Raw genomic sequence first — 12,154 nt, 5'->3', positions numbered from 1 at the left:
TTTGTTTAAACAAAGGAAATTTTCAAAAATCTATGACAGCTCCTTTCCAATTTTCTCCTTTCCTTTCGTTTACGATATGGCGTATTTAAAGAAGAAAAGGTTCGCGTGACTGTATTTTAATATTACTACAATAAAAAAAAAACAACTACTGCTACCGCCACCGCCGGCGTGTATGATTATTACGAAGTAAAAAAATTTGCCATCATGTGAACTATGTTTCTACTTCGACACTTTGGTCACGCAACAATCGCGTTACGTTGTTGTTTGTTAATTTTTTTTTTCTGTTGATCAAAAACGTTATAATGACCTCTAGAGGTTCCTTCTTTTTCGAACGCTAAATGCGCCAGGAGAAATTTAATAACTACGCGAATAATTGCCAAACAAAAAAATATGTACATTGTAAAGGTTTTAAACGACTTCTGAAATTTGACAAAGGAAAGTTGTAATTGGGAAATTTAAACATGTAGTTTTTACACCGGTAACATTTTCCCTAAGATCACAAGAACCATAAAATCGTAGAACGTAGAAATGTTTCCACAAAGAAAAAAATAAACTAGTCATATCATCTTTTCCTATTCATTGATTTATCATTAGTTCTTATTGACCACTTTGAAACGAGGAGGTGTTTGAAGAAATAGAACAGAGGTCACTATGAAATTTAAAAAGAAGTAGACGAGATGGTAGGATTGGTAGGACACCTTCTCAGGCATGAAGGTCTAGTCAGAGACGGGAGTTAGGAGGGGTAGAGGTAGACCTAGATTAGATTACTGTTCGCAAATAGTTAAAGATGTGGGTTGTTTAAGTTTTAAGGAAATGCGAAGATTAGCTCAGGATAGGAGAGTGTAGATCAGTGTCCAACCAGTCTTAGGACTGACGATCTTATGATGATTATGACCACTTTGAATCAATATAAATATTGTAGAGTCAATTGTTCATGAAATCAATGTAGGGCTCGAAAATATTTTAATTATTTAAATATTGAAGTGTTTGGAATTTAAATATTTAGGTAGATATTCAAATTTTTAATCAAAATTTCAAATATGTATATGTATATTGAAACCTATTTAAATATACGGTTGCGATTTTGTATTTCAAATACGAAAATAAATAGTATAACATAATCCAAAACTGTAGCCAATTTTGAAAATAGTGCCTGCTGATGACTACCTAACTGTAAGTATAATTTCTTTTAAGTTTGAGTTAATTTAAGAGATTAAGTAAGAGATTTTGAAAATTACTTTTCTAAATAACAATTATAATAAGAATAACATCAAATTATATAATTATTTAGCAGTTAGATTCCAATTGGATAAAGTGTATAGGTACATAATTTCCTTTTGTTCAAACAACACGCTTTTGAACTGGACTTCCCGATAAAATCGGACGGCAATTTGTAGAAAGAAAGCTGCTTGCTACCATTTTCTGGTCGATGGAATAATGCAAACCTCCGAACATCCGTCCTATTACAAAGAGATGCATGTAAACTTGTACAGTTTTTATCTGCAATGCGGTACTAATTAAAATCGTTAAGACAATGCTTTTGATTTTCCGGAACAGTGTAACTCAACCGCCGTTAGTTTTCTTTCACTTTCCTTACAGAAGTGTGCTTCTCTTAATTAAATGTTAACTCATAAAATGGAAGAATAGAGTCTGAGCCAGGACAGGATTTAGGGATCGAGTTTCAAATAAATTGGTCAAGTATCACAAATGGATCAATATCTACAGATCTCATCGGCACGCCGCAAACTCATAAAATGCAAGAATAGAGTCAGAGCCGGGATAGGATTTAGGGATCGAGTTTCAAATAAATTGGTCAAGTATCACAAATGGATCAATATCTACAGATCTCATCGGCACGCCGCAAACTCATAAAATGCAAGAATAGAGTCAGAGCCGGGATAGGATTTAGGGATCGAGTTTCAAACAAATTGGTCAAGTTATTTCAAAATATAAGTTCTGTCGAATCTGTCACACATGGATCAATATCTACAGATCTCATCGGCACGCCGCACACAGCTTCAACCAATTTACTTGCTGGCATTCAACAGCGTTCAACTAATACCTGCATACAGCTTGCTGAACGCCATCTGCAGGCAATTACTCTTAAATTCATTGATGTTTGTCAAAGTCTTTTATGGTTAAGGGTACCGTCTTATCAAAATGAACTTATTTTCTGTTAAATATACGTGTTCATCAAGTAGTGGGTTTAATTTAACAGAAGACGGTATCGTTAAACGAAAAAATACTTTTCAAAAATTGATAAATTCACAATTAGTAGCAAATTTCTACATCTGGCATTCTGTAAAGTTAGACACATATTTCACATTTGGACTACTTTTAGATACTCTTTAATCCAACAAAGCATCAGAAACTTTTGTAAGATTTACATTAAAATATTTGAATTGAGAAGCCTATGCAAATTTTTGAAAGCAAAGAAAATTCTAGTTCTCTGCCTTTGACAAGCTCATGGCTCGACAATAACTTCATATTTGCTCAATTATTTTCGTTGTTTCGTTTGTTTGCTGACTACAGTGCCGCATCGGAACATAAAACGTTGTGTAATACGGTAGTTTTGTTAGCGATAATTATAAGACATATAATTTTCGTGTTATTGGCAATTTTCTAGTAGGTAATACTATTATTTGTTATTAGCACGGTAGTACCTAATTCAAAACTCATTATAATAAGTCAATCAAATACCCCAAAGAGGTCGCAGCAGCGGTTATGCGTATCTATCTATCTGTATATTGAACGAAACATAAGAAGAGGTAAAAAAAAAAGAATGAAATAATTATATTCTGCTGGTTTCTTGACGGCCTTCACCGAGAAAACCAGGTGTAATGTGCCATAATTGTGGGTTATTAAATTGTTATTAAAGCGGTGCTCGCGATTCTTTTGGAAAACGGGTCAAATAATGCTAAGTTTAGTACCATAATAACATGGTGTAGTGACTTCCATTTGGACATATGAAATGCACGAATTAGTCCCAGACAGATCGCAAAAAACTTCTGCTATTTTATTTTCTTTTTGGTTAGAAATATTCATAACGATTAGATGAAAATGGAAGTACAGCTAGAGGTAGGGTCAAAACATTGTCAACATCATAAGGTCGTCAGTCCTAAGACTGACTGGACACGCACTTCCATTATTTCCTATCCTCAGCTAATGTTCGAATTTCCCTAAAACTAGAACATCCCACATCTTTTACTATTTGCGAACAATAATCTAATTTAATCTACCTCTACCCCTCCTAACTTCCGTTTCTGCCTCTAATGTGGTTGTGACTAGTCCTTCATGCCCGAGAATGCTGAGAAGGTGTCCTACTAACCTATCTCGCCCATTTTTTTTATTGACTTCCATAGGGTCCTCTGTTTTCCTATTCTTTCTAATACCTCTTCATTTCTAACCTTCTCTATTCACGGTATCCACATTTCGAACGCTTCTAACATTTTCTTGTCCTTTTTAAATAATAATTTTGAGGATTCCTCATTCTCCGAATCGTAACAGAAAACCAATTAAAAATTTTACTAACCAATTACACCTTCAAGTTATTATCTAATCTATAAAAGAAAAAAAGAATTCGACTAAGTACATTTTTTTTTAAGTAAATCAGTTTATAATTAATTCATTGTATAATGTACATTCTTTTGATAAGTAATTACATTCATTAGTAATATAGACATGCTTACTTCCGTTGGAACGTGTCAAAAATGAGGTCACAGAAACAATTATTATAAAACTGCCTTTTTCATACTTTGCATGTTTCACAATTGCAACTTTTTTTTTTAATGAAAATGCAAAATAAGAGACTGTTTTCGTACTTGAACGTGTACTTGATAGGCAAAATGCATGTCTACCTACAATACGTATCTTCGAATTCCAAAGAACTAATCTAACTGGAGGTAACAAAGGTCATGTTTTGATTTTATGAATGTCAATGTTTCATAATAATTTTAAAAACAATACTATTATGAACAAACTACATTAATGTTTAGCAAATAGAACTTTGAATAAATTTAAACAATGATACCTACCTAACAAATAAAATGGTTTAAATTTAATTTCTCGATCAGCCTAATAAGGATTACCGTGTACGATTTTTTTCGATAAAAACAAACGTACTAACAACAGTTTTTAGCAGAATCGCAGTAGGAGTATGAAAACAATTGATGACTGAGGGGTACTTATATCGCCCGGCACAAGGACCTCTAGATTACTATTATTTGGTCGATAACAAACAAAAAGCAACAGCTGCGGTTCGAATGTTTCTTCCTGATGGTCTTCCGCCGTGCATCTGCCATAACAATACCGGACGGCATCGACACGGCGTGATGTGGTGTGGCAGATCGAATGAAAAAGTGTATACGTGAAAGTTCAACACTGACCTTATTTTACCAAATTATTCCATAACATCGCATATTAAGTTATAAGTATACTACCCGGTTCAATCGGATTTTGAATTGTTGACCCGAATAAATATGGGAGTCCGAAAGGCCTTGAAACATCTGTCAAGGTTGAACGCGACTACACTTGGTCTCTTTCTTCTTCCTCTTATTATATATTATTATTTCTACTTGTTCTTTTTTAAACAAAACAACGTCGAAAATACCCACTTGGATTTTTTAAGCGATTCAAACGATATTTTTTAACAAATTGCAACACACTAAATGTTTCTATGACGTGCAGTTTACTGATTAGTTTTACCTTAAATATGTCAAACCAAATATTAGATATGCTGTTGGTTCATGATTTACATTAAAGCGAAAAATGTATTTCGAAAGGTTATATTTTTTTATCGTTTAGTGGTTTAAGTAATTATTCCAAAAAGGCATTTGCCATAAAATTGAATGCCAAAGTTTCTCATTTGGAAAATTAATATCTGGTAGATACCAATGCATGTATGAACGTTTTCGCCAATGAAGTTGTTTGGGAAAATGAAAACGTTTCTACTAAAAATAATACTGCTTTTATAAAAAACAATTAATCAAATCAAAATGTTTCTAGAATGTTAAAAAAAAAATATTTTTGAAGAGAAAAAATTGACATATAAGTACTCAAAAACTGACGCTTTCTTTTGAAAAGAAAATTTTGGAAATTCAACTTCCAGTTCGAGAGATAACCAAATAAACAAAATTTAAATCTTAAAATGGACAAAATTGAATTAAAATTGACTTTACACGTATGTATGTCTACACTATCATACCATCACGTAATATTACGTGTATTTTAGCATCTACATATTTATATGCAGAGGAAAGCATTGTGTAGGTAGCGCCTGTGGCAAAAAAGGAATGACATGTACCATCCATTTGTTGCTATCTTCCTGTCGATATTTGAATAATTAGGCGTTTTTTGTAGCTAACTGTTTGCAAAATGCGTGATTAACTAATAGACACGCTGCACCTACCTTTTGATTAGTGAAAAATCGTATCTATTCTCTATTGGTGAAAAAGATCAATAACTAAAGGAACAAGTACAAAAGAATCAACAGAAAAGGTCTGCGAATTTTTCGGAAAAATTATTTTATAAACCAATACTATTTTCATAAGAAAGCACACAAATTAATTAATAAGTTAAAAGAATAAATCATTATATTGCGAAACAATTGGTGAATTTTTTAGCCGATTTTATGAGAATTAGGTAAAAATTTTATATTTTACTGACTGGTCACAAGGAAGTCTTTTCAGTATATGCACACTTGAAACACATGCTTCGTTATAGTCTCTAAAACTTTATAAAAAGTTGTCATATAAAAAATGTCGGTAATTAACTGGAGTTGTTTAATAGGTGACATGAGGTTGTCGTTCTGTGCGATCAATTTATTGAGACGCGGTTTCCCATCGGTATATTTTTTATCTGAGACCGTTTCAGTCGTAAAAGTTGGAAAAGCGTTCTGTTAAACACCCATAATAAACAGGTGATTGTAATTACCCGACAGACGTACTTGCAGGACAAACCGGAAAGGTACAAACCCGAGAAAACCACATTAATGGCTTCGTTTTTTATACGATCGTAATTATTTTGTGACTTAAAAGTTCATGGTTAATGTCCTCTTACTGACCTATTTTTACTTTCACATCACAAAAAAAACCAAAACAATAAAGAAGTTCCTTAATTCATAATTTGATATCCAATTAACGAAAGTATTTCACAAATTGTTTTTTTTTCAGAAATCGTTTGTGATTGTAATAATAACATTTAAAATTAGTTTACCTAGACAAAATAATAATATTCTATGTATAATAATTTGTTATTAAGTAATATATTACTAATAGTAAATATTGGAGCAAAATTTAGTAATTTCGAATAAATACGAGTACAATAAACGCGAGCGAAATCGAATCTAATGATTCAGCAGATCGTTAAATTAATAAAATATGAGCTGTTGTATATGCAACCCAACATACAACCCATGAGCTGACCAATGGACATCATACCATTAAAATATCCAAGTCATTAAAAGACAAATAAACTGTCGAAGTATCAGTTAAGAAGGCCATAATTTTCTTATATTTTAAATAAATTGAATTTATGAACTGTAAAACAAAATTCAATCTTTTTAAGTAAATCAGTTTATAATTAATTCATTGTATAATGTACATTCTTTTGATAAGTAATTACATTCATTAGTAATATAGACATGCTTACTTCCGTTGGAACGTGTCAAAAATGAGGTCACAGAAACAATTATTATAAAACTGCCTTTTTCATACTTTGCATGTTTCACAATTGCAACTTTTTTTTTTAATGAAAATGCAAAATAAGAGACTGTTTTCGTACTTGAACGTGTACTTGATAGGCAAAATGCATGTCTACCTACAATACGTATCTTCGAATTCCAAAGAACTAATCTAACTGGAGGTAACAAAGGTCATGTTTTGATTTTATGAATGTCAATGTTTCATAATAATTTTAAAAACAATACTATTATGAACAAACTACATTAATGTTTAGCAAATAGAACTTTGAATAAATTTAAACAATGATACCTACCTAACAAATAAAATGGTTTAAATTTAATTTCTCGATCAGCCTAATAAGGATTACCGTGTACGATTTTTTTCGATAAAAACAAACGTACTAACAACAGTTTTTAGCAGAATCGCAGTAGGAGTATGAAAACAATTGATGACTGAGGGGTACTTATATCGCCCGGCACAAGGACCTCTAGATTACTATTATTTGGTCGATAACAAACAAAAAGCAACAGCTGCGGTTCGAATGTTTCTTCCTGATGGTCTTCCGCCGTGCATCTGCCATAACAATACCGGACGGCATCGACACGGCGTGATGTGGTGTGGCAGATCGAATGAAAAAGTGTATACGTGAAAGTTCAACACTGACCTTATTTTACCAAATTATTCCATAACATCGCATATTAAGTTATAAGTATACTACCCGGTTCAATCGGATTTTGAATTGTTGACCCGAATAAATATGGGAGTCCGAAAGGCCTTGAAACATCTGTCAAGGTTGAACGCGACTACACTTGGTCTCTTTCTTCTTCCTCTTATTATATATTATTATTTCTACTTGTTCTTTTTTAAACAAAACAACGTCNTAACACGCTAATTAATGAAAGAGAAGCAGCGATTCGATCCTTATAGGTAGGCAGTTAATTTATTTGGAACGAGAATGAGGGGGCACTCTCGGTACCGATGTGGAATCACAAGTTTTCTACTTCAAATTAATAATTAAATGATATAAATCAGAAGTCACGTTTCTCTTTCGAATTAAATATAATTGTAACTTACGAGACGTTACAGCATCCAGGAAACGAAACTGCAGAGAAATTGGATCAAAACAAACAAAAAAAGAAAAACGAAATTCTAACTAAATAACGAAGTAAAGGGAATAATGATTTATTTTATCATACCCCCAGAAATTAGGGAAGCAGCAAATATAAAGGTAGGAGACGAAAGATTAGAAAAAGTGACTGATTTTCGGTGTCTAGAGAGTCAGATAACTCGTACCTAGGATGTTAGATAACTCAGAGTGGAAGGAGTAGTAAAGATATAAAAAGGGGATGTTTACGACTTTCATTTTTTGGTATTTGAATAAGGGGTAAACAATGTCCTCAAAATGTATTTTTTATAAATATTTTGTTGAAAAATTGAAACATTCCTTTAAAAATAAAATCCAAAAATATTTCTAGAAAACCTTGCATATTTTCTTCGCCATAATAGCTGATAAAAATGCACAGAAATAAAATTTACTGGTCGCATTTTTAACTAAAATTATACGTAGATAACAAGTACCAACTTTTATAATTAGAGCAAGATAAGTGGTAAATATAAGGATATCCTAATTTATTATTATTTTAATCGACAGGCAAGTCTATAAAGCCACTTAAGTTAAAGATAGCCAAATGCTTGAGTAGTATTGACTAAACGAACCACCTGTAAAGGTGCAGAACTGATATAATAATCAATAAACAGTTAAGTGTCGTATAAGTATAGCGCAAATAAGAAAACACTGATAACCAGTTGAGACAAATAGAAAAAGATTTTATGTTATTTGCGAAAATTGAAACTGTAAACTGTATCTGTTTGATCCGTTAGAACGGTAACAAGATTATGATTATGATCTATTAGCAATTTCCTAATTGCAATTATCGGAGGTATTAACTTTTTACTCCATAATTAATTTTATCAGACGGCACTGCGTTAAACCAGCACTCGTTATTGTTACCGGAAAATAACGGTTACAGTTTAATGTTTTAATACCCATTTAAAGTTTCTTCTTCTTCTACCCCTTTTCCTTTTCTTCGAACATTAGGAGGTCAAAGGTCACATTATATATTATCCGTTCCAGGATTGGCATTAATGGAAAAAATCCTTTATAAATAAATAAATACTTGACTACACAACAAGAAATAATTTACAGTGTTGTAACCAGGGTGACTTCAAGCAAATAAGTACGAAGTAACAAGTTTGATTTTGAATGATGTACTTTTGGATCACTGAATGGACTATTACGAATGTTAAGTCAATCAAGGAATTCGTTTTTGGTTTCCTTTGGATTGAAAATTTTACTGTTCTTCGTAAAACATAAAAATAATCAGTACCTAATAATCATGTAACGGGATGTAATTCGAAGCAGATAATTAAGAGACAATAAAAAGAAGTTCATGCAACTTACACTTGGAAGCAGATCGGTTTGGTGGTGGTCTCCCTCAATTTATCCAAATCTGGTGGCGACTTCCTGGCATTGATCGGTCTCCTATCGGGCATTCTGACCCTCATGCTGTGGTTAATCCTCATCTGTCTCGGTTGCAATGGGGGTGGAACATCCCGGCTGAGATTCTCCGCAAAAGACGCCCTCTGACCTTTGTTCTCGCTCGACAATGACCCAGAAGACTTTTTCAATTCTTCCAATTTATTATTGTCGTTCGTGGTGGTGTAATGGGGTTTTAACGGTTCGATTCTGTATTGCTCTGGAGTAAGACCAGAAGGAATTTTTTGACTTGTTGCCACGATACCGTTCAGTGTTAGTTTTTGGGCACACGGGTACCTTACGCTTGATCTTTCGTAAGCCCTTTTTAAGATCGGGAAGTCTCCATTATTGCTAAACGATTCGTCGACACTGTTTTCTTTATTGGGTCGACTTATGTTCTGAGATCTCTGATAATGAGCGTCGTAGGGGCCAAAACTATGCCTCGATATCGGTTTCGCCCTTCCTTCCATAATCTTCTTGGTTTCCGTGTCGAAGTCTTTCAGTCTCCTACTAGTATTTGTGGTTTTTTGAACTTGTGGCTCAGCTGCTTGCCTTATCTTATTACTATGGTTATCGTCGTGCCATTCGTTTGTGTCTTGGTGTTGTAATTCAGGTGGTGGGGGAGGAAACGGCTCATCGTTATTTATAACTTCGTCCTCGTTAACGTTGGGAGGTGAAGGGGGTGGAAGATCGGGACTCGGAAGTCTCCGCACAAACAAATCAGGAAAGGCGCTTCTGAGATTCGGGTTCTTCGGGGGCCTTTCGGGAGGTTGTTGAGGTACCCAGTCGTCCACTGATATCGCAGGGCCAACAATCATGGGACCCAACAAGTCTGTTGATAAACTGCCACATGAATTGCTGTGTTGGTGTTTCGTTATTAGCTTCTGTTCTTGTTTGGCTTCTCGTGGAGACGATAAGCTACTTCGTCTTGAATTTGTACCAGAAGCGTAGTCAGAAGCACACGAAGCTCTTCTGGAAGGTGATTGGAGATTGACTCTCGGAGGTGGTTGTGGCACTGGGGCTAAAGTTGGCTGGGAATGGGCCAGTTGAGGTTCCGATCTCCAAATGTTCGTTGCTTTCGTCGAACCGCTGCTCGTATGGTGTCTTTCGTAGAAAGATAAGAGAGCTTTCTTCTGGATGGCTTTCAACGTGGGATCAGGAACTTTGTGTCGCTTGTTGGGATCCAAATAAGAATACTTTTGTTGTTTTTCGAGTTCGCTAATCTTGTCTGCAACTGAAGGAGTCGACAATGACGAAAGCCTGGAACAAAAACAAACCAATTTATTGAACTGCTTTACACGAAAAATCAAAATTTATATTCTCACCTTTGATTGTACTCCTGCTGTTTCTCTGAAGGTTTCATAGTGTACGTGTTGACGGGAAAAAGTTTGAGTTTGTTCGCGTTGTTGATACGCTTCTCCCTTTCGGTCCAGTTCTCTTGGGTGTCGCTGCCGATGTAGAGAACGCTCTCGGAGTTGTGCTTCTGTGGAGTTTTCACCCTGGCACTGTGTGCTATCAGTTGCCTGGAGGTGGAAGGATTGATGGAACTGGTCGCGTGGGTGCACGTGCTACTGGCTATCGACACGTCACTGATTGAACCGTGCCATTTCAACGTTTCACTAGAGGAACCACTGCTTGATCCTGTAGTCACTACACTGTCCCGTCCTTCCCGTTTCGAGGACCCGTTATCCTGTTCTGACACTTCGTCCCAACTGCCAGCCGATTGGGCGCGAGCCGTTACAGCTTGAGAGTCACGTCTGAGCCTGTCGAGGAAAGGGGTCGACGTGGAATCGCTACTCGACACGTAACTGTGGTACCCTTCCGATTGCGCGTATGAGGGCTGTTTTTGATGTTGTGGAGCGAAGGGCTCGTCGTAGGTTTTTGAATATTCTTCCAGTTCCGCCTGTGTCAGGTGAGAGTGGGGTCCTTTGGAGTCCTCGTTGTAGAAGTTCTCTATGGATGGATCTTGGTAGGATCTCGCGTACTGCTCTAAATCGGCTTGGGTGAGTTGGGGTTTGCAAAATTCGCGTTCCGGAGGGGATGGCACTGAATATTCCATGTCGCCGAAGGGTTTGCCGTCGCGATCCACGCGAGGCAGGTACATGTGGTCGTTGATTTTATTCAGACGCGACTCGTAAGATTCAGGAGGAATCTTTTCACACCTTTCCATCACAGTTTTTAGTTTCTGAAAAAAAAATATTCGTAATTTAGTAGAATTTAGCACAGATGGAAAGATGGAATTGTTGAGTCCAAAAAGTGTGCTTACTATTTATCTGTGTCAAACTACCAATAAAATTCTCTTTAGAAATTGGTTTTATTTTTTGTTTTTGTTTCATTTGTTTTTTCTTTTGTTATTGTTTTGTTCTAATTGTTATTGCGAACCCACAAAACGCAAGTCTGTCTTAACCAGGGCAAGTGACCACACGTTGCACGCAAATGTAAACACGCACACATACGTGCACAATATTGGTTAACACGAACCCGCACTTTGTTAACATATGGAAAGTGCAATTGGCGATGCGTACCGACTTGTGTATTTTTCACACATTCAAGTAAACACTCCGTTAAACAACGAGGACTCTCTTACGACCAGTTCGCATAAACAAAAACCTTAATGCAATACACTTTACGTAATGCAGAGTGTAATGCACAATTTTGACAAATAGAAGGTGGGTATTAGGTACACAGATAACTGTGTTACAAATATGTAGATATAGAATAATATCCTTTCGTCAGCAGGGTTTATCAGGCCTTTTGTAACTAATAACCAAGTATACTTCGTTTAGTTTCTGTAGCGATGTGACCTTAAGTTTGACCGGCGCAAAGTAGAAAAGAACAGCACTAGGCCAGAAAAGGAAGGAGACAACTCTCGGCCAAACTCTTAACCGGTGAGGAGCGTATAATCCGTACAGTACTGCACGGAAAAATTGACCATTTT

At 35.4% G+C, this 12,154-nt stretch overlaps 1 protein-coding gene across 1 annotated transcript in view; it reads right to left on the bottom strand.

The window, feature by feature from the left end:
* Positions 1–12,154, bottom strand: part of LOC108744266 (protein Shroom) — a 221,593-nt gene that overhangs the window by 56,700 nt on the left and 152,739 nt on the right. The window contains exons 5-6 of the mRNA XM_018479950.2: positions 10,542–11,401; positions 9,142–10,476 (exon numbers count right to left, since the gene is read on the bottom strand). Coding sequence (XP_018335452.1) covers positions 9,142–10,476; positions 10,542–11,401 — 2,195 coding nt within the window. The remainder of the gene's footprint in view (positions 1–9,141; positions 10,477–10,541; positions 11,402–12,154) is intronic.

This window comes from Agrilus planipennis, unplaced genomic scaffold, assembly GCF_000699045.2.
Source record: "Agrilus planipennis isolate EAB-ADULT unplaced genomic scaffold, Apla_2.0 scaffold13, whole genome shotgun sequence".
Taxonomy (NCBI): domain Eukaryota; kingdom Metazoa; phylum Arthropoda; class Insecta; order Coleoptera; family Buprestidae; genus Agrilus; species Agrilus planipennis.
This window is presented reverse-complemented; position numbering and strand designations above follow the sequence as displayed.